Here is a 26,309-nt window from a genome sequence, read left to right as displayed (position 1 = left end):
TCTAGTCTTAGACTTAGATTGGTCACATCTAGTCTTAGACGTAGCTGGTCAGATCTAGTCTTAGACTTAGATTAGTCAGATAAAGTCTTAGACCTAGATTGGTCAGATCAAGTCTAAGACTTAGATTGGTCAGATCTAATGTTAGACTTAGACTGGTCAGATTTAGTCTTAGACTAAGATTGGTCACATCTAGTCTTAGACTTAGATTGGTCACATATAGTCTTAAATTTAGATTAATCAGATCTAGTCTTAGACTTTGATTGGTCAGGTCTAGTCTTAGATTGGTCAGGTCAAGTCTTGGACATAGATTTGTCACATCTAGTCTTAGGCTTGGATTGATCACATCTAGTCTTAGACTAAGATTGATCAGATCTAGTCTTAGACCTAGATTGGTCATATCTAGTCTTAGACTTAGATTGGTCATATCTAGTCTTAGACTTAGATTAATCAGATCTAGTCTTAGACTTAGATTAATCAGATCTAGTCTTAGACTTAGAATGGTCACATCTAGTCTTAGACTTAGATTGGTCACATCTAGTCTTAGACTTAGATTAGTCAGATTTAGTCTTAAATTTACATTGGTCAGATATAGTCTTAGTCTTAGACTGGTCATATATAGTCTTAGACAAAGATTGATCAGATCTAGTCTTAGACCTAGATTGGTCATATCTAGTCTTAGACTTAGATTGGTCATATCTAGTCTTAGACTTAGATTAATCAGATCTAGTCTTAGACTTAGATTAATCAGATCTAGTCTTAGACTTAGAATGGTCACATCTAGTCTTTGATTGGTCATATCTAGTCTTGGATTTAGATTGGTCACATCTAGTCTTAGACTTAGATTGGTCAGGTCTAGTCTTAGATTGGTCAGGTCAAGTCTTGGACATAGATTGGTCACATCTAGTCTTAGGCTTGGATTGATCAGATCTAGTCTTGACCTAGATGGTCATATATAGTCTTAGACTTATATTAATCAGACCTAGTCTTAGATTGGTGATATCTAGTTTTAGACTTAGATTGGTCACATCTAGTCTTAGACTTAGATTAGTCAGATTTAGTCTTAAATTTACATTGGTCAGATATAGTCTTAGTCTTAGACTGGTCATATATAGTCTTAGACTAAGATTGATCAGATCTAGTCTTAGACCTAGATTGGTCATATCTAGTCTTATACTTAGATTGGTCATATCTAGTCTTAGACTTAGATTGGTCATATCTAGTCTTAGACTTAGATTAATCAGATCTAGTCTTAGACTTAGATTAATCAGATCTAGTCTTAGACTTAGAATGGTCACATCTAGTCTTAGACTTAGTTGGTCACATCTAGTCTTAGACTTAGATTAGTCAGATTTAGTCTTAAATTTACATTGGTCAGATATAGTCTTAGTCTTAGACTGGTCATATATAGTCTTAGACTAAGATTGATCAGATCTAGTCTTAGACCTAGATTGGTCATATCTAGTCTTAGACTTAGATTGGTCATATCTAGTCTTAGACTTAGATTAATCAGATCTAGTCTTAGACTTAGATTAATCAGATCTAGTCTTAGACTTAGAATGGTCACATCTAGTCTTTGATTGGTCATATCTAGTCTTAGATTTAGATTGGTCACATCTAGTCTTAGACTTAGATTGGTCATATCTAGTCTTAGACTTAGATTGGTCATAGATAGTCTTAGACTGATCAGATCTAGTCTTAAACATGGATTGGTCATTGATACTCCAAAACCAGGAGGGTGTGCCTGAACAAGGATGGTTCCGCCCTATCGAAGTAATAAAACTGTTGAGATGCAAAAGAGCAACCTTACTGTCAAAGCCAACGACAGTCGTTAGAGTGTAATTTCTCCTCGTTAGCATTGAGGTATGGTGTGGCAGAACCATGGCTGTGGATCGGTTACTACCAGTCCCAAATAGTGGGAATCCCCCACGTTAGGACCATCTCCTCGGTTCAGGGACGGTCACAGATGCTCTTTTTGTTACAACTGAACGGAACGCTAACGTTGTGCCACACAATACCTCAAATGCTAAGTCCAACAATAGCGAGTATCGGTTTACATAAAAACAAACGGTGCTATAGTTCGATATCTTGGTTGCCGTGACGTCAGGGCCGTCACTAACTTAGCCGTCAAACAATCAGAGCGCACTCCACCCGACTGTCTTGAAGTAATGTGACATTTTCTTACATGCCAACAGAGCAAGTACAGCACTTTCCAAAATGTGCTAGCTTGCTGCTAATTTACATTGGATTTGCCATAGACTTAAACATTAGCCATTGTAACGCCTCCAAGTGCGTTCATGAAAACCACGTTACAATCAAATAGCAGGTGTTTAATAAGTACACTTACAGTATAAATACTTTGTAGGACTCAACAAAAGACAAGACTGCGACATTCAACTTAAAGGCAAAGACTACTTCTCGACTACAGCAACACATCATGTACACTACTACAATCTACTATATAATACTAGAATGCTAACATTGTGAAATGGGGCGGTATAGCTCGGTTGGTAGAGCGGCCGTGCCAGCAACTTGAGGGTTCCAGGTTCGATCCCCGCTCCCGTCATCCGAGTCACTGCCGCTGTGTCCTTGGGCAAGACACTTTACCCACCTGCTCCCAGTGACACCCACACTGCTTTAAATGTAACTTAGATATTGGCTTTCACTGTGTAAAAACGCTTTGAGTCACTAGAGAAAAGCGCTATATAAATATAATTCACTTCAATTGAAATGCTAATGTTGACTGGTTTGTCACATATTAGGGACGTAACAATATGAGAATCTCATATCACGGTGACTAAAATTATCACGGTTATCAATATTATCAAATATTTTAACCATGTTATTTTTTTTCAAATGACTAAAATAAATAGTTACATTTTAAGAAAAGCTACTATTTTGCAAGGTTTGCATTTCTTATGCTTCACTGATAGCGTTTAGTCGACTTTTTCTGTTTCAATGACTAAGCTCTTATTGTTGTGAATGTGGCTTTGTACTGTAGCACTTTAACATGAATTTTAATTAAAAGTGCATAACAAATACTTGTTATATATTATTTCTGGCAGGCATCACGGCGCCCAACTCTGTTCAGTGGTCCTTGAAGGCATCATAAAAACAACCCCGTCTCATACTTCTATCACTCCGTACTAAAAGAGCACCGCCTGAAGGTTCAATGTACACAACTAAATATCTTAGTTGCTTCAACAGTAGTGTAGTTTGTATTGGAAATTTTCTGATGAAGTGGTCAAACAAAATTGTCTTTGAGCATTTTAAAAGGCACATGTCACATTCATAGCAAAGAAAGTTAGGAGTGCGCAATAGGAAGAGAGATGCGTTATTCTTTACTGAATACAAGGTGGGAGTGAGGGAGTAGGCTCAGTTTGGAGGGGGGAGAGAGCATATGACGCAACTGAGTGGAGACAATGGTTAAATGTTAACTGGAATGAAGAAGCCGACACTTTCAAAATGAGAAGATGAGAAAGGAGAAGAAATAGTTTGAATCATGCAGACAAGAACATTCTCTGGACAGAATGTGCTCTTCACGAAATTCTGCAGTTTGTAATGGCATAAAGTCGGGATACATAAAGGCTTTCCATTACCATACCATACCATACCATACCAACTTTATTTATAAAGCCCTTTAAAAACAAGCACAGTTGAAGAACAAAGGGATGTACACCACAAAGAAATACAGCCAAAGCATGGACTAAAAAATAACTTTCAAAACAGAAGTAAAGCACACATTGAAAAAGCAAATACAAAATATCCTAAGAACAATTTGTTAGATAAAAAGCAGTTAAAAAGTTAAAAACAGTTAAAAAAGTCAAAAACAGTTTAAAGTCTCATGCTGGGTTAAAAGCCAGTGAATAAAAATGTTACAAACAATTACAGTTTGTATACGTTTATATTGAGGTATGTCCTTTCTTAATGTGGAATGACGTTAATGTCTCTTGTTTTCATGTTAGCATTGAAGCTAGCGAGCTGGCGGCAGTCAGTCTGTGAGTTCATCAACGTCATCAATCATGGTTTTTTGGATCATTTTTAGTTTAAACTGACAATACTAACCGTGTAGCGTTTTGCCTTGGTTATCATTATGAGCGTTTGTCGTGACATCCCGAGTACGTACCCGAAAACACTCCGAGAGAAGCAACTAACAACTCGTTGGTATTATGATCGGATATACATTCAACGCACCAAGCTAATGTACACACACTGCAAAAAGTGAAATGTAAGTAAGATGAAATATTCCAAATAAGGCTGATATTTGCTTCTTTTCTGTCTGATAAGATCATTCTTCTCACTAAGCAGATTTGATGTTAGAGTGTTTTACTTGTTTTAAGTGTTTTGCTCCTAAATGATCTCAGTAAGATATTACAGCTTGTTGCTGAGATTTGATGAGCTATATTGAGTAAAACATGCTTGGAACTAGAATATCAACTGTTGTGTCATCAACACTCACAAGTAGAAAACTACTTTTTTAAAAGTCATCATTTCTTATTTCAAGCATGAAAAAAAAAAAATCATGACTTTGACACAATTGTGTCTCATAATCACAACAGATGACAGCCAAATGGACTTTGCTGTTTTATTTTCAATGAAACAATAGAAAATAGGTACTCATATAGTAGTACAGTTGGCACAGTACAGTAAACTGACAGTTAATATTTAAACATTTAACATTTCAAACTATTTTCAACAGAAATAGTTCATACACATTCAGATAAATTCTTCAAAATTACAATAAAAAATGTTTTGGCTGGGGGCCGGGCTGTATATATGTATATATATATTTATATATATATATATATATATATATATATATATATATATATATATATATATATATATATATATATATATATATATATATATATATATATATATATATATATATATATATATATATATATATATATAAATCTCCTGAGGATTGAGGAAATCCCTCATGAAACAGGCCTGTAGAGATGAAATAGTCTTGTGATTTTTTCCCACACATACATATATATATATATATATATATATATATACATATATATATATATACATATATGTGTATATATATATTTATATATATACACACATATATATATATATATATATATATATATATATATATATATATATATATATATATATATATATATATATATATATATATATATATATATATATATATATATATATATATATATATATATATATATATATATATATACACTACCGTTCAAAAGTTTGGTGTCACCCAAACAATTTAGTGGAATAGCCTTCATTTCTAAGAACAAGAATAGACTGTCGAGTTTCAGATGAAAGTTCTCTTTTTCTGGCCATTTTGAGCGTTTAATGGACCCCACAAATGTGATGCTCCAGAAACTCAATCTGCTCAAATGAAGGTCAGTTTTGTAGCTTCTGTAACGAGCTAAAGTGTTTTCAGATGTGTGAACATGATTGCACAAGGGTTTTCTAATCATCAATTAGCCTTCTGAGCCAATGAGCAAACACATTGTACCATTAGAACACTGGAGTGATAGTTGCTGGAAATGGGCCTCTATACACCTATGTAGATATTGCACCAAAAAGCAGACATTTGCAGCTAGAGTCATTTACCACATTAGCAATGTATAGAGTGTATTTCTTTATAGTTAAGACTAGTTTAAAGTTATCTTCATTGAAAAGTACAGTGCTTTTCCTTCAAAAATAAGGACATTTACATGTGACACCAAACTTTTGAACGGTAGTGTGTATATATATATATATATATATATATATATATATATATATATATATATATATATATATATATATATATATATATATATATATATATATATATATATATATATATATATATATATATGTATATATATTCCTCGCACACTAATTGACTGAAAAAGCACACATTTGGCGCAATGATGTCATGTTATCGATGGAAAAATGTATTTTTAGACCATATGATTTGCCTGAGCGGCTACGAGACCCCGAGAGTAACAAGCGGTTGCCTTGTTGCCTTTCCATTAAGAACAATAAACTACTTTTTAGTATAAGTTTGCTGGTTTCAAGAAAGTTAATATCATTATATCAAGAAAATGGCACTAGCATTTACTTCATTTAAGAATATTTTTCAACATATTGAAATCTACCAAGAAAAGTGCACTTGCTATTAGTGAGAATATACTTATTTGAATGTATTTTGGGGTTCATTGAGGTTAGCTCATTGTACTTGTTTTGGAAAGTCTTGACAAGCCACATTTTCTTGTTCTATTGGCAGATAATTTTCTTTAGTTCAAATAAAATAATCTCATTTTTGTATTTTTTTTTCCCTCGTTTTTGAACACTGACTTTTTGCAGTGCACGTGTTACGTCCACCTGGGTACGGCTTGCAAACAGCCTCTTTCACTTGTAAAAATGAGGAATCTGCAGTTTGATGAATAACAGTCTTACTCATCTGTTTGAAGTAATAATAATATGACATTTAAATTTGAGTGAAACAAAGCAAAAAGCAGACTTTTTGCAAAGGTAGCTTTAAAAAAGTGCACTTTTCTATTCATTCTTTACTCACCCGGCTGCTTCTGGAGCGCGTCAGTCAGGGTTTGTTTGGAATAGAAAAGCTAATTACTGCGCAATTCCCGCCATTTATCACGGAGTGACATGTCGGCACTCTGGTCCTTCAAGATTTGACTCCGCCGGTAGACGGCATGTCGCGAGGCTTCCAGAGGTTTAAGTATTCCGAGGCTGCTCGGCTACAAAGACTCCACCCCCGCTGGCGCCCGCACATAAAAAACACACCAATAATCTGCAGGCAGCCAGCTGTCATATATGAATATATTTGAAAAGAGCCACGGAGATGCCGAGGCCTCGCACACTCGACAAGACAACTGTGGTGCATCTGGAGCTCCCACCTCTCGTGGACTGGGAACCGCAGGCGTGGGTTAGTCATCTTCGCACATTTTCACAATAGAAAGCACACTTACAGTAAGTCCAGCATCAGTGGAGCTACGTCGGACTTTGAACGGCGAAGGCTGAATCTCGGGGAAAACTTCAAGATACACGTAAATATACCCGACCCCAGGATGCAGAGCGAGGCTAGGCCATGTGCAGGCAAAAGTCAGCATGGACGCAGACCAAGACTTTTTAAGAAACATTGATTGATTGATACTAGATGATTCAGGACAGCAGTCCTTCTCAAATAGTGGACCAGCCCCCCCCCCCCCCCACACACACACCCTACCCGGGGGGTGGTGCAACGTGCCCCGAGGGAACATGCTTTATCAGTATCACGCGTCAAACCTTAATGTTGCTGATCATTTTTCAGTCTCAAGTTGTTAGGAGTTGTGCAGTTTAAGAATACACTTTAAATGGTTTCTGTTGCAGACTAAAACAATGTTAATAAAGTTATTCTTTGTCGTAAGTTGATGTATTTTTATTTCTTTCATGTTAATAAGGATAGCATGTTAACCAGATATACATTTATAGATAAATGATACAAAAAAAAAAAATTCCTGGGAGGGTGTGACAGAAAATAACCGAGAATGTCTATGGGAGTAGGCTCAGTTCGGAGGGGAGAGAGAGCATATGACACAACTGCAGTTTGTCATGGCCGAGTGTAAATGTTTTCCATCACAGTTTGTACACAATTTTATTGGCAAATGTCTTTTCTTAATGTGGAAAGATGTTAATGTCCCTTGTTTTCATGTTGCCATTCAAGCCAGCGAGGAACAGAAAATAATTGGGAATCTTTATGGGAGTAGGCTCAGTTTAAAAAGTTCAAGTTAAGTTAAGTTTGGAGGGGGAGAGAGCTTATGACGCAACTCAGTGGAGACAATGGTTAAATGTTGACTGGAATGAAGAAGCCGACACCTTAAAATGAGAAGACCAGAAAGCAAAATAAATACTTTGAATGTGCTCATCACAGAAATACCGCAGTTTGTAACGGCATAAAGTAAGGATACGTACACGTTTTCTATTACAGTTTATATTGAGGTATGTCCTTTCTTAATGTGGAAAGACGATAATGTCCCTTGTTTTCATGTTGGCATTCAAGCCAGCGAGGTACAGAAAATAATTGGGCACTTTTGTGGGAGTAGGCTCAGTTTGGAGGGGGGAGAGAGCTTATGACGCAACTCAGTGGAGGCATATTGTAAATGTTTTCCATCACAGTTTGTATGCATTTATATTGGGGTATGTCCTCTCTTAATGTGGAAAGACGATAATGTCCCTGTTTTCATGTTAGCATTCAAGCCAGCGAGGTACAGAAAATAATTGGCCATTTTTGTGGGAGTTAGGCTCAGTTTGGAGGGGGGAGAGAGCATATGACAGAACTCAGTGGAGACAATGGTTAAATGATGACTGGAATGAAGAAGCCGACACTTTCAAATGAGAAAACCAGAAAGGAAAATAAATACTTTGAATACTGCAGTTTGGAATGGCATAAAGTAAGGATACATACATGTTTTCTATTACAGTTTATATACGTTTATATTGAGGTATGTCCTTTTATGACGTGGAAATACGTTGATGTCTCTTGTTTTCATGTTGGCATTCAAGCTTGGGAGTAACAGAAAATAATTGGGAATTTTTGTGGGAGTAGGCTCAGTTTGGAGGGGGGAGAGAGCTTATGACGCAACTCAGTGGAAGAAGCCGACACCGTGGAACGTTAACGTGGAACGACGTTAATGTCCCTTGTTTTCATGTTGGCATTCAATCTAGCGAGTAACACAAGCTAATTGGGAGTCAAGCAAGGATGCAGAGGTGGAATAACAGACAAGCATCAAGACAATCACAGCAAAAACTCCATCTTTGTTTGGGACCTGCTTCTAGTGCACCTTCTTCTTCATGCATCAGAGTGTCCAGGAAGAGAAGAGAAGACTCAATTAGACACAGCGGACCTTCTGCGGCTATAAAAGCAAACCACTCTCCATGTTCTGCTCCATCGCCTGCAAAACAAGCGACTCTGCCCTCTGTGCTGGCGCTAATAACCGAGCAGCGAGCTCGGAGGCTGCCAGTTCATGTTCTTCTACCGCGACAAAGTCTGCCAGTGCGGCTGCAGACTTGCAAACAAAGGTGTGGATGAAACCTCCCAGGATGTCACACCTGAGAGAGCATGGATGCTAGCACTACTTTGTTGTTGTTGGTGTGTGTCGCCATCCTAAAACACTTCAAGGTCACGTCGGCGTTTAGAGAAAGTTGCAACAAAAGTTGTGTTTTCCAACAACATTGCATCGAGCTGAGAGTTCATGATGTGTTAAGAATATGTTAGATGGAAGCACCACCTCAAAATGTACCCCAATCTGACAGGAATTGTAAGAAGATCCTGTATTGATGTTTTACTCGTTCTACAGCAGTATTTACTCATTGTGTGAATGCTCCAAACATTCACAAATGCTTTTTATTCATCTTCTTCTTTTGGTGCGCTCTACCTTCCACATTTTTCATTCGATTCGAACCGTCCCAACTACAAACTGTTCAGACTATACGGGAATCGCAGGCTTTCCCTTGAAAAATTCCAAATATTCCCAGATTTCCCAGAATTCCAGGGTTTTCCGGGACATTTTCCCCTTTCAAAATTTTCAAAATTTTCAAAATTTTCAAAACTTTTCATTCGATTCGAACCGTCCCAACTACAAACTGTTCAGACTATACGGGAATCGCAGGCTTTCCCTTGAAAAATTCCAAATATTCCCAGATTTCCCAGAATTCCAGGGTTTTCCGGGACATTTTCCCCATTAAAAATTTTCAAAATTTCAAAATTTCAAAATTTTTCATTCGATTCAAACCATCCCAGCTACAAACTGTTCAGACTATACGGGAATCGCAGGCTTTCCCTTGAAAAATTCCAAATATTCCCAGATTTCCCAGAATTCCAGGGTTTTCCGGGACATTTTTCCCATTCAAAATTTTCAAAATTGCAAAATTTTCAAAATTTTTCATTCGATTCGAACCGTCCCAACTACAAACTGTTCAGACTATACGGGAATCGCAGGCTTTCCCTTGAAAAATTCCAAATATTCCCAGATTTCCCAGAATTCCAGGGTTTTCCGGGACATTTTCCCCTTTCAAAATTTTCAAAATTTTCAAAACTTTTCATTCGATTCGAACCGTCCCAACTACAAACTGTTCAGACTATACGGGAATCGCAGGCTTTCCCTTGAAAAATTCAAAATATTCCCAGATTTCCCAGAATTCCAGGGTTTTCCGGGACATTTTCCCCATTAAAAATTTTCAAAATTTCAAAATTTCAAAATTTTTCATTCGATTCAAACCATCCCAGCTACAAACTGTTCAGACTATACGGGAATCGCAGGCTTTCCCTTGAAAAATTCCAAATATTCCCAGATTTCCCAGAATTCCAGGGTTTTCCGGGACATTTTTCCCATTCAAAATTTTCAAAATTGCAAAATTTTCAAAATTTTTCATTCGATTCGAACCGTCCCAACTACAAACTGTTCAGACTATACGGGAATCGCAGGCTTTCCCTTGAAAAATTCCAAATATTCCCAGATTTCCCAGAATTCCAGGGTTTTCCGGGACATTTTCCCCATTCAAAATGAATTGGCCATTTTTCAAACTTCCGCCATTTCTACATTTTTCAACCTATTCAAAGCATTCCACTTTTAACACATTCCACTCATCCTGGACATTCAAACTATCCTGTTTCCAAGTTTAAAAAAATTCCAGGATTACCCTGAATTCCTGGTTTTCCAAAGCCCTATTTCCACCATTTTTCCTGTCGACTACTCCTTCCACATTTGTCAACCCACTTCAGCCGTTCCACCGTCAAAACATTCCTCTTAATTAGGACAAAAAACTGAAAAAAATCCTGTTTTTCGAAAATTTCCAGGAATTCCGTAATACCATTTCTAAATTCAACATGTTACTACTTCAACATTTCTCGACCGATTTATACGATTTCAACCCCAACCCTTTCAACTCATTCAAATTACCCAAGTTTTTTACCATTTTCAAAAATATTCCTGTTTAACCAAAATTCCCAATTTTCTGGGAAATTCCCATTGAATGGAACATTCTTCAAAGTTCCACAATTCCCGCATTTTTCATCTGATTCAAACCATTCCAACTCCAAAATATTTGGCCTGTTCAAAATTGTGTGCTTTCCTTCAACAATTTTTTTTAAAATCCTGGATTTCCAAGAATTCCCAATTTTTTAGGGACATTTTCACCATTCAAAATGAATAATCCAATTTTTAAACTTCCACAATTCCCACATTTTTCAAACTATTCAAACCATTCCAACATCAACACATTCCACTCATCCTGGACATTCAAACTAACACTTTCCAAAGTTCCAAAAATTCCAGGATTACCCTGAATTCCTGGTTTTCCAAATCCCTATTTCCACCCTTTATCCTGTCAACTACTCCTTCCACATTTGTCAACCCACTTCAACCGTTCCACCGTCAAAACATTCTTCTTAATTAGGACAACAAACTGAAAAAAAATATTTTTTTCTAAAATTTCCAGGAATTCCGTAATACCATTTCTAAATTCAACATGTTACTACTTCAACATTTCTCGACCGATTTATACAATTTCAACCCCAACCCTTTCAACTCATTCAAATTACCCAAGTTTTTTACCATTTTCTAAAATATTCCTGTTTTTACCCAATTTTCTGGGAAATTCCCATTCTTCAAAGTTCCACAATTCCCACATTTTTCATCTGATTCAAACCATTCCAACTCCAAAATATTTGGCCTGTTCAAAATGGTGTGCTTTCCTTCAACAATTTTTTTTTAAATCCTGGATTTCCAAGAATTCCAGTTTTCAGGGACATTTTCACCATTCAAAATGAATCATCCAATTTTTAAAGTTCCACAATTCCCACATTTTTCAAACTATTCAAACCATTCCAACATCAACACATTCCACTCATCCTGGACATTCAAACTAACACTTTCCAAAGTTCCAAAAAATTCCAGGATTACCCTGAATTCCTGGTTTTCCAAATCCCTATTTCCACCCTTTATCCTGTCGACTACTCCTCCCACATTTTCAACCCACTTCAACCGTTCCACCGTCAAAACATTCCTCCAAATCAGGACAAAACCCTGAAAAAATTAATGTTTTTACAAAAAATTCCAGGAATTCCGTAATACAATTTCTAAATTCAACATGTTACTACTTCAACATTTCTCGACCGATTTATACAATTTCAACCCCAACCCTTTCAACTCATTCAAATTACCCAAGTGTTTTACCATTTTCAAAAATATTCCTGTTTTTACCGAAATTCCCAATTTTCTGGGAAATTCCCATTGAATGGAACATTCTTCAAAGTTCAACAATTCCCGCATTTTTCATCTGATTCAAACCATTCCAGCTCCAAAATATTTGGCTTGTTCAAAATGGTGTGCTTTCTTTCAACAATTTTTTTAAAATCCTGGATTTCCAAGAATTCCCAGTTTTCAGGGACATTTTCACCATTCAAAATGAATTATCCATTTTTTAAACTTTCACAATTCCCACATTTTTCAAACTATTCAAACCATTCCAACATCAACACATTCCACTCATCCTGGACATTCAAACTAACACTTTCCAAAGTTCCAAAAAATTCCAGGATTACCCTGAATTCCTAGTTTTCCAAATCCCTATTTCCACCCTTTATCCTGTCAACTACTCCTTCCACATTTGTCAACCCACTTCAACCGTTCCACCGTCAAAACATTCTTCTTAATTAGGACAACAAACTGAACAAATTCATTTTTTTCTAAAATTTCCAGGAATTCCGTAATACCATTTCTAAATTCAACATGTTACTACTTCAACATTTCTCGACCGATTTATACAATTTCAACCCCAACCCTTTCAACTCCTTCAAATTACCCAAGTTTTTTACCATTTTCTAAAATATTCCTGTTTTTACCCAATTTTCTGGGAAATTCCCATTCTTCAAAGTTCCACAATTTCCACATTTTTTATCTGATTCAAACCATTCCAACTCCAAAATATTTGGCCTGTTCAAAATTGTGTGCTTTCCTTCAACAATTTTTTTTTAAATCCTGGATTTCCAAGAATTCCCAGTTTTCAGGGACATTTTCACCATTCAAAATGAATCATCCAATTTTTAAACTTCCACAATTCCCACATTTTTCAAACTATTCAAACCATTCCAACATCAACACATTCCACTCATCCTGGACATTCAAACTAACACTTTCCAAAGTTCCAAAAAATTCCAGGATTACCCTGAATTCCTGGTTTTCCAAATCCCTATTTCCACCCTTTATCCTGTCAACTACTCCTTCCACATTTGTCAACCCACTTCAACCGTTCCACCGTCAAAACATTCCTCTTAATTAGGACAAAACACTGAAAAAAATCCTGTTTTTCCAAAAAATTCCAGGAATTCCGTAATACCATTTCTAAATTCAACATGTTACTACTTCAACATTTCTCGACCGATATGAAAAATGTCAACCCCAACCCTTTCAACTCATTCAGACTATTCAAGTTTTTTTTACCATTTTCAAAAATATTCCTGTTTTTACCGAAATTCCCAGTTTTCTGGGAAATTCCCATTGAATGGAACATTTTTCAAAGTTCCACAATTCCCGCATTTTTCAACTGATTCAAACCATTCCAACTCCAAAATATTCGGACTGTTTAAAATCGTGTGCTCTCCTTGTGTGATATCATGTGTGATACAAGCAGTCCTGCGGCGTGTTTACTTGTGTGTGATACCATGTGCGATACAAGCAGTCCCGCAGAGTGTTTACTTGTGTGTGATATCGACGATACAAGCAGTCCTGCAGAAGGCTTACTTGTGTGTGATATCATGTGTGATACAAGCAGTCCTGCAGTGTTTACTTGTGTGTGATATCATGTGTGATACAAGCAGTCCTGCAGCGTGTTTACTTGTGTATGATACTATGTGCGATACAAGCAGTCCCGCAGAGTGTTTATTTGTGTGTGATATCAACGATACAAACAATCCTGCAGAAGGTTTACTTGTGTGTGATGTCACGTGTGATACAAGCAGTCCTGCAGAGTGTTTACTTGTGTGTGATATCAACGATACAAACAATCCTGCAGAAGGTTTACTTGTGTGTGATGTCACGTGTGATACAAGCAGTCCTGCAGAGTGTTTACTTGTGTGTGATATCATGTGTGATACAAGCAGTCCTGCAGTGTTTACTTGTGTGTGATATCATGTGCGATACAAGCAGTCCTGCGGAGTGTTTACTTGTGTGTGATATCATGTGCGATACAAGCAGTCCTGCGGAGTGTTTACTTGTGTGTGATATCATGTGCGATACAAGCATTCCTGCAGAGTGTTTACTTGTGTGTGATATCATGTGTGATACAAGCAGTCCTGCAGAGTGTTTACTTGTGTGTGATATCATGTGTGATACAATCAGTCCTGCAGAGTGTTTACTTGTGTGTGATATCATGTGTGATACAAGCAGTCCTGCAGAGTGTTTACTTGTGTGTGATATCATGTGACGGTTCTACAAGGTCCAAGGAAGATGAGATCAGATAACAAGAAAGGTGTGTTTACAGGGTAAGAGTGCAGGTGAGCACAAGGAAGCAGTGCGATACAGGAGAGAGGTTGCACTGCTGCGATAAGATGGAGGAAAGAGGACTTTCAAGAAGGATTATCAGCGACACGCTTTAGTGAGGCAGCCAGCACTTTAACGCTGCGTGTTCTGCCCGCTGCTCAGGAAATGGAAGAGTATCAGTGCGATACGCTCCATCCTGATGAATGTTTCACTCGTGCAGCGTATTCATGTTGCCATCAGCCAGGGGGTGTGGCTCATAAAGCCCAGGGCCACAATGTAGGAAGTGGCACACTTCCTGTTTATAAATCTTATATTATGATGTATAATATTATAAATAATATAATATTAAATATTGCATATTTAATATATATTGTATATTTAATTCTCATAGTTTTCTGTATGTAAAATTGTTATTATTTTCCACATTACATTTTTTGTTCCTGGATTTTGGAAAAGAATAACAGGATTTACCTTTCTTTGTGTGGAAAAGTGTTTGTTGTGGAGCAGATTGCTAACACAAGTGGATTTAAAAAAAAAAAGTTCAACCAGGCTTTGTGATGTGATGAAGTCACCTGGGCGGGCTCCACCTCACCTGTACACCTTTTAATTGCAAATATCATTATGAATATTAATGATTATTATTAAAGACATACATAATTATTCAAAGTTACACACATTATTTTTGTGATGAGAAGTTGTGTCCAAATATTTGTTGGCACAAAGTTATTATTATTTTTTTTTTATTGTGGTGTTTTTTGTTGATATATTTCCTAACAGCCATTAAATAATTATTAATTTAAATTAATTAAATAATTATTAATTTGTATTCATTAAATAATTATTAATTTGCATTAATTAAATTATTATTAATTTGTATTCATTAAATTATTATTAATTGTATTCATTAAATCATTATTAATTTGTATTCATTAAATAATTATTAATTTGCATTCATTTAATTATTATTAATTTGTATTATTAAATAATTATGAATGTTTTAAATAAATAATTATTAATTTGTATTGATTAAATAATTATTAATTTGCATTCACTGAATGATTATTAATTTGTATTAATTAAATAATTATTAATTGTATTAATTAAATAATTATTAATTTGTGTTAATTAAATAAATATTAATTTGCATTCATTAAATTATTATTATTTTTTATTCATTAAATTATTATTAATTGTATTCATTAAATCATTATTAATTTGTATTAATTAAATAATTATTAATATGCATTCATTAAATTATTATTAATTTGTATTCATTAAATAATTATTAATGCATTAATTAAATAAGTATGAATTTGTATTCATTAAATAATTATTCATTTGCATTCATTAAATTATTATTATTTTTTATTCATTGAATTATTATTAATTGTATTCATTAAATCATTATTAATTTGTATTAATTAAATAATTATTAATATGCATTCATTAAATTATTATTAATTTGTATTCATTAAATAATTATTAATGCATTAATTAAATGAGTATGAATTTGTATTCATTAAATAATTATTAATTTGCATTCATTAAATTATTATTAATTTGTATTCATTAAATACTAATTAATTGCATTCAAGTGGATGATGGACTCTCCTGCTGCACGCCATGACTGCAACTAGTGGGCGGGTCACAGCTGGCGTGAAGGAGGAGAGCACACCTGAAGCTCGCCATCTGCCCGGGTGGGTCAGCGTGTGGGTGGGCGGGGTCACACTGGCGTCCAGATTGTCCACTTTGAACTTCCCAGCCAATCGCAGAGCTGGTGTGCTCTATAGTCCTGGACATACGGTAAGTTAGTATTACAGTTGTGAGTGTGCAGGTTGAAGACATCTACTTCCTGATAAATGGGAGGTAAAGTAGGAATCCTGCGACTCGACAGTTGAAGTCAGGTTGGATATAAAAGAGATTGACTGTTGGATCGTTAGTGAGCAACAAGCTTCTCTGAAAGTGATGAACTGGGCTTCTACTTAATGATTTGTTGTTCTTGCAGGCCCAAACAACATCTTTCATCCCCCTCAAATCTTTTTGTAGATAATAACCTCCAAGAACAATCGGAGTACTGGAAAATAATTGCCTTTTCTGAGTCATTTATATTTCACAACAGTTGGAGACTAAGTCCAGACAAGAACCCGGACCAGCTGCCCGTTGACGACCACAAGGTCAAGCACTCGGAGTGACCAGAATTTGTATTGCGGTATAAAAGTGTACAACTTATGATTCAAATCATTTATTTCATATAATTTTAAATTATTTTAAAGAACAACAACAAGAAAGAAGCAAAGATGTCATTTTTTGAGAGTGCCTCCATTGCGCCCACAAAGCCTTCCGAATAAGAGTTAGTTGATCAATTCAAGACATTCAAATGTTCTCCCTTTAAAACATGCTGGCTGGGTTAGGTTTATCCCTAACTTTAACCCTGTAACCCTCTAACCCTAACCGAAACCCAATCCTAACCCTCTAACCCCCTAACCCTCTAACCCCTTCAACCCTCTAACCCTAGCCAAAAACCCAATCCTAACCCTAACCCCAACCTCAACCCTAACCCTCTAACCCTAACCCTCTAACCATAACCCTAACCAAAACCCTGTACTTACCCGAACCTAACCCTCTAACTCTTCAACCCTCTAAACCTAACTAAAAATCCAACCCTAACCCTCTAACCCTAACCAAAACCCAATCCTAACCTTAACCTAACCCTCTAACCCCCTAAAGCCCTAACCCTGTAACCCTTCAACCCTCTAACTCTAACCAAAAACCAAATCCTAACCTTAACCCCAACCTCAACCTAACCTTCTAACCCTAACCCTAACCAAAACCCTAACCTAACCCTCTAACCCTTCAACCCTCTAACCCTAACCTTAACCCCAACCCTATCCTAACCCTATGCATAGCCTCTAAAAACACGCCTTATAATCGCCAAAAACTGGAGGATATAGTTTATAATTTAAGAAAGTGTTAAAAGGCTTCATGGAAATTGGAATGCAAATGACAAATTTTAAACATTTTAGAAAAAGATACCCCATACCCCTTAGATCAGGTTTGTCAAACTCATTTGAGCTCAGTGGCCGCATGCAGGAAAATCTATTCCCAAGTGGGCCGGAATGGTAAAATCATGGCACGATAACTTCAAAATAAACACAACTCCAGGTTGTTCACTTTGTTTTACTTTGGCCAAACAGAACAAGCGCATTCTGAAAACTAATCCTCTGGACAAAACACTTCAAGTTTGTTGAAAATTCTGACGAAATTGGTGCAGTTTCGAAAACACAATGAAGAACACAATGAGCTTAGACTTGGTCTCAGTGTATCTACAAAGTCAGGATTCAACTTTAAGTCACAGTCTTTTTGGGATTGAACAAATAACACAACATGCAAACTCTTCTAGGTATTAAATGCCTAGAAATTATGTTTTTAAAAGTTGTAAACACAATTGGTGACAAAGAGCAGACCTGGGGGAGTCTAACCCTCACTGGAAACGGGTTCCACTTACTGCCAGCAATGCGGACCAAGTTCTGATACTGATCATACAGGGAGCGGACCGCCACAATCAGACAATCCGATACTGAGCACTCCCCACAGGACTTTCCGAGGGACGCGGTATAATACCTTCTCCAAGTCCACATAGCACAGGTTATTGAGTTCATTGTCATTAACTGCTCGATTGATTACCTTCGAACACGTTGGAAAGAAAACCTGGAAGTTGTATCATGAACCATGAACCAGTACTACGACTGGCCCAGTCCTGGGATTGTAAGAAATAATTGTACTGACATTTTTCTGCTCTACATCTGACCTTTTAAACCTGAACCATGTCCAAACCACCCAAAGATCATGACCATAGGTGAGGATAGGGAACGTAGATCGACCAGTATATTGAGATCTTTGCCTTCCGGCTCAGGGTCTGCACCGATCCACCTGTCGATCTAACTATCCACTCTTCCCTTACTCGTGAACAAGACTCCGAGGTACTTGAACTCCTCCTCCTGGGGCAAGGTCTCCTCTTCAACCCGGAGATGGCACTTCACCCTTTTCCGGGCGAGAACCATGGACTCGGACTTGGAGGTGCTGATTCGCATCCCAGTCGCTTAACACTCGGCTGCGAACCGATCCAGTGAGAGCTGAAGATCCTGGCCAGATGAAACCATCAGGACCACATCATCTGCAAAAAGCAGAGACCTAATCCTACAGCTACCAAACCGGATCCACTCAACGCCCTGACTGTGCCTAGAAATTATGTTCTTAAAAGTTGTAAACACAATCGGTGACAAAGGGCAGACCTGGGGGAGTCTAACCCTCACTGGAAACGGGTCCGACTTACTGCCAGCAATGCGGACCAAGTTCTGATACTGATCATACAGGGAGCGGACCGCCACAATCAGACAGTCCGATACTGAGCACTCCCCACAGGACTTTCCGAGGGACCTTCTCCAAGTCCACAGAGCACAGGTTATTGAGTTCATTGTCATTAACTGCTCGATTGATTACTTTCGAACACGTTGGAAAGAAAACCTGGAAGTTGTATCATGAACCATGAACCAGTACTATGACTGGCCCGGTCCTGGGATTGTAAGAAATAATTGTACTGACATTTTTCTGCTCTACATCTGACCTTTTAAACCTGAACCATGTCCAAACCACGGATGTAGCTTCTTCTTCTCCCCCGTGCATAGACGCCATGGACGGTACGACGGAAGAGGCCCAACATCTACCGTTTCTACCGCCACACCGCGCCGCCCTCCTTTGAAGCGTGACGTTGTCGTTTGCTCGCCAAACGACTCTGTGAGGTCACGTCACAGTTGAACTTTTGATCAAACTTTTTATGAATAATGACATTTGGCAGGCGGCGAGGAGGACGGGTGGACTCATGCTCCTCCAAGAGCGACGTCTCCTCACATGGAGCAAACAATGGCGTGTATTGATGAGGCCGGAGGGGGGACGAGAACAGGGAAACATCCATCATGCAACATGAACCCACACGTCTGGTGATGCAGATGGATTTCAGCACGTCTGAGTATTCACGCACGTTTTTCACCCGGCAGTCGACTTTTTGGCGGCTGATTAAATCGGCGATCTGGAAGCCTTCCAGCTCCGGTTGACACTTCCTGCACCCGAGCACTGAACTTACAATATTGGCTGCTGGTGACGCTGCTCTCTAACGAGCACAACTCCGGGAGTGGAAGGACCATTAGCATAAAAACACAGCAGCCATTAAAACAACACTGCACTTGCCTACTATATTACATAAATAATAACACTTATGTATCAACTCTTCTTACCTACTGGTGCCGCTTTTGTGTATTTGGGCTCTGCATAAGTGCTGAAAATGTGCAATCAAAGCATGGGGTTATGGTGGGAATTAGGGTTGTCCCGATACCAATATTTTGGTACTGGTACCAAAATGTATTTCGATACTTTTCTAAAAAAAGGGGACAACACAAAATGTCATTATTTTTTTTTATCTGAACAAAAAAATCTTAGTGTACATGAAACATATGTTTATTATTGTAACTTAGTCCTTAAATAAAATGTTGAACATACTAGACAACTTGTCTTTTAGTAGTAAGTAAACAAACAAAGACTCCTAATTAGTCGTATGCAGTAACATATTGTGTCATTTATACACCTATTATTTTGTACACTTTATGATGGACAAACTGTAAACATGGATTATTAATCTACTTGTTCATTTACTGTTAATATCTGCTTATTTTCTGTTTCAACATGTTCTATCTACACTTCTGTTAAAATGTAATAATCACTTATTCTTCTCTTCTTTGATACTTGACATTAGTTTTGGATGATACCACACGTTTAGGTATCGATCCGATACCAAGTAGTTACAGGATGATACAATAAAATATAATACCAAATAAACCAATAATAATATGGTTAAGAAATACTGATGTAAAGGGTAGGTGTTGCGCTGTTTTCTGTTTCAACATGTTCTATCTACACTTCTGTTCAAATGTAATAATCACTTATTCTTCTTTTCTTTGATACTTGACATTAGTTTTGGATGATACCATACCACACATTTAGGTATCGATCCAATACCAAGTAGTTACAGGATTATACATTGGTCATATTCAAAGTCCTCATGTGTCCAGGGACTTATTTACTTACTTTATAAACATAATATGAATTTTTTTTTAAAGATTTTGAGATGCTAAAAAATATCGATGTAACCATGGTAGTATCGACTAGATACACTCTTGTACTTGGTATCAATACAGTGGATGTCAGGTGTAGATCCACCCATGGCGTTTGTTTACATTGTGACGGCGGTGAGCTATTGTATCCTCCTGCGGTGTGTGGTGAAGCATGTTTAGCTATTCCTCATCCTCCAGTGATAATAATACTTGTAAGAAACTTTCTTTATTTGTCGTCATGGAGACAAGGATTAGTGATTTAGAAGTAGCTAAAACACTGCTGACTGCGGATGGATGTTAGCCGCTAACTAGCTAGCCATGTCTTCAGTTTGGACTATGGAAGTTCCAGGTCGAAAATAGCCCTACAATCAGAGGAGCAAGGATGGAGGAACAAGCATAGATCGGGGGGGTCACAACAGCACATGGATGTTCTAGAAAGGACCAGTGTTGGGACTTACTGTAACGCTGTTATTTTCGGCGGTAACGAGTAGTCTAACGCGTTACTTTTTATATTCAGTAACTCAGTTACCGTTACTACATGATGCGTTACTGCGTTATTTTACGTTATTTTCTATGTAGTATCGGCTAGAAACTGACAAGATCTGGGTGTGTTTTATTGGAGAGCTGCAGTGTCGTCCTTCTGATTCTTCCTGTGTCACACGGAAGAGAAACAACGTTTGTGTGTGTGTGTGTGTGTGTGTGTGTGGATGGGGGGTGGTAGGGGGGGGGGGGGGTGGCGTGTCTGTGTTTTCTAACAAGACATCATGGCGGAGCCGCAGCCAAGTTTCTTAACATGGAGGTATTCTCACTACTTTTCTTTTGTCCAGCACAAAGAAAATAACATTTTAGTTAAATGTAAGTTGTGTCTTGGATCAAAGATCCCGTCTACTGCCCAAAACAGCAATTCAAATCTGCCGAAACAGCTACAAAAGCAACATGCTTTTCTCTAAACTAAAACTGGGGAAATGCGTAGAGCAGGGGTCACCAACGCGGTGCCCGTGGGCACCAGGTAGCCCGTAAGGACCAGATGAGTAGCCCGCTGGCCTGTTCTAAAAATAGCCCAAATAGCAGCACTTACCAGTGAGCTGCCTCTATTTTTTAAACTTTATTTATTTACTAGCAAGCTGGTCTCGCTTTGCCCGACATTTTTAATTCTAAGTGGTGGTGGGGGGGGGGGGGGGGGTTCTAACAAGACATCATGGCGGAGCCGCAGCCAAGTTTCTTAACATGGAGATATTCTCACTACTTTTCTTTTGTCCAGCACAAAGAAAATAACATTTTAGTTAAATGTAAGTTGTGTCTTGGATCAAAGATCCCGTCTACTGCCCAAAACAGCAATTCAAATCTGCTGAAACAGCTACAAAAGCAACGTGCTTCGACGAAGCTAGTAAAGAGAGACACACTTCACCTAAGGATTTTAACGGAGGCACTGCTAGCCAGGACAACATTGATAGAGCCATTGCAGCGTATGTGCTAGAAGACATGCAGGCTATTTCTACAGTGGAGTCACCCGCTTTCAGGCAGCTAGTTAGCATGATAGCGGGCGTCAAACAGCAAATGGCACGGAGAACATGTTCCAATTACCTGGACACAGTGGACAGTGAGCACATAAACATGGAAAGCGAGCTAAAGAAGACACTTCAAAGTCTGCCTCTGCTCATCATTCAGCACTGAAGGGACACACTCTGTCAATTCTCTTTCATTCTAGACTTCTAGAGTGTTTGATGATCACATCACTCTAAATGTATAGACTATAAAGTTCACAAACATAAAGAGGGATGCTAGTGGGCCAGGCCAATCTTTCCTTTTCTCTAAACTAAAACTGGGGAAATGCGTAGAGCAGGGGTCACCAACGCGGGCACCAGGTCGCCCGTAAGGACCAGATGAGTAGCCCGCTGGCCTGTTCTAAAAATAGCTCAAATAGCAGCACTTACCAGTGAGCTGCCTCTATTTTTTAAATTTTATTTATTTACTAGCAAGCTGGTCTCGCTTTGCCTGACATTTTAAATTCTAAGAAAGACAAAACTCAAATAAAATTTGAAAATCCAAGAAAATATTTTAAAGACTTGGTCTTCACTTGTTAAAATAAATTCATTAATTTTTTTACTTTGCTTCTTATAACTTTCAGAAAGACAATTTTAGAGAAAAAAATACAACCTTAAAATTGATTTTAGGATTTTTAAACACATATACCTTTTTACCTTTTAAATTCCTTCCTCTTCTTTCCTGACAATTTAAATCAATGTTCAAGTAATTTTTTTTATTTTTTATTGTAAAGAATAATAAATACATTTTAATTGAATTCTTCATTTTAGCTTCTGTTTTTTCAACGAAGAATATTTGTGAAATATTTCTTTAAACTTATTATGATTAAAATTCAAAAAAATTATTCCGGCAAATCTAGAAAATCTGTAGAATCAAATTTAAATCTTATTTCAAAGTCTTTTGAATTTCTTTTAACAATTTTGTTCTGGAAAATCTAGAAGAAATAATGATTTGTCTTTGTTAGAAATATAGCTTGGTCCAATTTGTTATATATTTTAACAAAGTGTAAATTGGATTTTAACCTATTTAAAACATTCCATCAAAATTCTAAAATTAATCTTAATCAGGAAAAATTACTAATGATGTTCCATAAATTATTTTTAATTTTTTCAAAAAGATTCGAATTAGCTAGTTTTTCTCTTCTTTTTTTCGGTTGAATTTTGAATTTTAAAGAGACGAAATTGAAGATAAACTATGTTTCAAAATGTAATTGTCTATTTTTTTCGTGTTTTCTCCTCTTTTAAACCGTTCAATTAAGTGTAAATATAATTAATTATTAATAATAACATAGAGTTAAAGGTAAATTGAGCAAATTGGCTATTTCTGGCAATTTATTGAAGTGTGTATCAAACTGGTAGCCCTTCGCATTAATCACTACCCAAGAAGTAGCTCTTGCTTTCAAAAAGGTTGGTGACCCCTGGCGTAGAATGTTCTGGGCTTCACTGAAGACATGATTTTATTTCACAATTCTTTGAGAGAGAAAAAGTCCTGGTTAGGCGTGTGTATAGCAGTATGTGTGCTGTATTTAGTGACATGACATATAATCATGTCATGTGTGCCTTCCTTGGGTGAAGCCAGCTATGTTAAGTTCAAGTTAAAGTACCAATGGTGTCATACACGCACGAGGTGTGGCGAAATTATTGTCTGCATTTGACCCATCACCCTTGATCCCCCTCTGGTGAGAAAACAGTAACTAAATAGTTACTTTTCGCAGTAACGCATTACTTTTTGGTGTAAGTAGCTGAGTTAGTAACTGAGTTACGTTTGAAATAAAGTAACTAGTTACTGGTTTTCATTAACCAATCCAACACTGGAAAGGAGGCAGAGGCGTGTTGAGCCTCAGAAAGAGAGGAGAACAAAGACGTGAGAGATTCCATCTTGCAAACAACAAACTGAGGGGCCTTTGCCTCCATCAGCATCCTGCCTTTGATGTGGAACTAACGCTGAGATGCTGCCGGCCGTGGGAAAGCTCAGCGTTATGAGAAGCATCGGGCCGCTTTGATGAGGCGGCCATTATTCATGTGGCGGGTGTGCAGGCGGCTGAGATGGGACGCTTGCAAAGAAGCCAAATCATAAGCACGTCTGACAAGACAGCAAAGGAAAGCCTCACATACTGACCTGGCCTCGACTCACCACTGGTGGGCTCAATAAGGGCTACAGGGGGCAGAGGGGGGAGGGGCAGAAGGACATTCAGGTATTAATAACAGGATGGAGACCGCGGAGGAAAGGGGGAGACAGAGGAGAGAAGCAGAGGCGCATGCGAGGAGAAAAAGGGGCGGAGTCTAATCCTGTCAATGCATGATCGGTGTCTCTTCCTGCGCTGAAGACAACGTTTGGTCTGGGGCAGGAGGTCTGGGGAAGGAGGTCTGGGGAAGGAGGTCTGGGGCAGGAGGTCTAGAGCAGGAGGTCTGTGGCAGGAGGTCTAAAGCAGGAGGTCTGGGGCAGGAGGTCTGGGGCAGGAGGTCTGGGGCAGGAGGTCTAGAGCAGGAGGTCTAGGACAGGAAGTCTGGGGAAAGAGATCTGGGGCAGGAGGTCTGGGGCAGGAGGTCTAGAGCAGGAGATCTGGGGAAGGAGGTCTGGGGCAGGAGGTCTGGGGCAGTAGGTCTGGGGAAAGAGATCTGGGGCAGGAGGTCTGGGGCAGGAGGTCTGGGGCAGGAGGTCTAGAGCAGGAGATCTGGGGAAGGAGGTCTGGGGCAGGAGGTCTGGGGAAAGAGGTCTGGGGCAGGAGGTCTAGAGGAGGATGTCTGGGGCAGGAGGTGTGGGGCAGGAGGTCTGGGGCAAGAGATATGGGGAAGGAGGTCTGGGGCAGGAGGTCTGGGGCAGGAGGTCTGGGGCAGGAGGTCTAGAGAAGACGGTCTGGGGCAGGAGGTCTGGGGCAGGAGGTCTGGGGCAGGAGGTCTGGGGCAAAAGATCTGGGGAAGGAGGTCTGGGGCAGGAGGTCTACAGCAGGAGGTCTAGAGCAGGAGGTCTGGGGAAGGAGGTCTAGAGCAGGAGATCTGGGGCAGGAGGTCTGGGGCAAAAGATCTGGGTCAGGAGGTCTGGGGCAAGAGATCTGGGGCAGGAGGTCTGGGGCAGGAGGTCTAGAGCAGTAGGTCTGAGGCAGGAGTACTGGGGCAGGAGGTCTAGAGGAGGAGGTCTGGGGCAGGAGGTGTGGGGCAGGAGGTCTGGGGCAAGAGATCTGGGGCAGGAGGTCTGGGGCAGGAGGTCTGGAGCAGGAGGTCTGGGGACGGAGGTATAGAGCAGGAGGTCTGGGGCAGGAGGTATAGAGCAGGAGGTCTGGGGCAGGAGGTATAGAGCAGGAGGTCTGGGGCAGGAGGTCTGAGGCAGGAGGTCTGGGTCAGGAGGTCTAGAGCAGGAGGTCCCTGACAGTGCTGAACACATGTGATACTGGGGGACGCTGCAACAATCCAACATGCAGACCTGGTGTCCGTCAAACACACAGCAGGGGGCCTTAAAGGACCAGCCTCTGGGTCTCCATCCGACTAGAGTCTGAAGCCACTCCTGGCAGAGACCTGAAGACCTTCAGGACCCGGCTGAAACACCTCCAACGTGGAACTACAGTATCGAACCCCCCGGGGGGTGTCCCGGTCCCATATTGATGTCGAATAGTGTTCAGCTCAAAAGAAAAACAGTATGGGATGATATCGGCTTGCATGTAAAATGTGAGATATCATGTGTGATACAAGCAGTCCTGCAGCGTGTTCACTTGTGTGTGATATCATGTGCGATACAAGCAGTCCTGCAGCGTGTTCCCTTGTGTGTGATATCATGTGCGATACAAGCAGTCCTGCAGCGTGTTCACTTGTGTGTGATATCATGTGCGATACAAGCAGTCCTACAGCGTGTTTACTTGTGTGTGATATCATGTGCGATACAAGCAGTCCTACAGAGTGTTTACTTGTGTGTGATATCATGTGAGATACAAACAGTCCTGCAGTGTTTAATTGTGTGTGATATCATGTGAGATACAAATATTCCTGCAGTGTTTACTTGTGTGTGATACCATGTGCGATACAAGTAGACCTGCAGCGTGTTAACTTCTGTTTGTGATATCTTGTGCGATACAAGCAGTCATGCAGCGTGTTTA

The 26,309-nt window shown here is 38.8% G+C and overlaps 1 protein-coding gene across 2 annotated transcripts in view; it reads right to left on the bottom strand.

Moving 5' to 3' along the window:
* The window catches only part of negr1 (neuronal growth regulator 1), a 366,662-nt gene that overhangs the window by 33,987 nt on the left and 306,366 nt on the right, over window positions 1-26,309 (bottom strand). The window contains exon 7 of one of the 2 annotated variants that reach the window (XM_062028624.1): window positions 24,341-24,376. The exons of the other annotated variant lie outside the window; for it this stretch is intronic. Within the exon in view, the coding sequence (XP_061884608.1) occupies window positions 24,341-24,376 (36 nt within the window). The remainder of the gene's footprint in view (window positions 1-24,340; window positions 24,377-26,309) is intronic. 2 annotated transcript variants of the gene reach the window in all.

The sequence above is a fragment of the Entelurus aequoreus genome, linkage group LG19 (genome assembly GCF_033978785.1).
Source record: "Entelurus aequoreus isolate RoL-2023_Sb linkage group LG19, RoL_Eaeq_v1.1, whole genome shotgun sequence".
Lineage (NCBI taxonomy): Eukaryota > Metazoa > Chordata > Actinopteri > Syngnathiformes > Syngnathidae > Entelurus > Entelurus aequoreus.
Note: the sequence above shows the minus strand (reverse complement) of the source record. Positions and strands in the feature narration are given on the sequence as shown.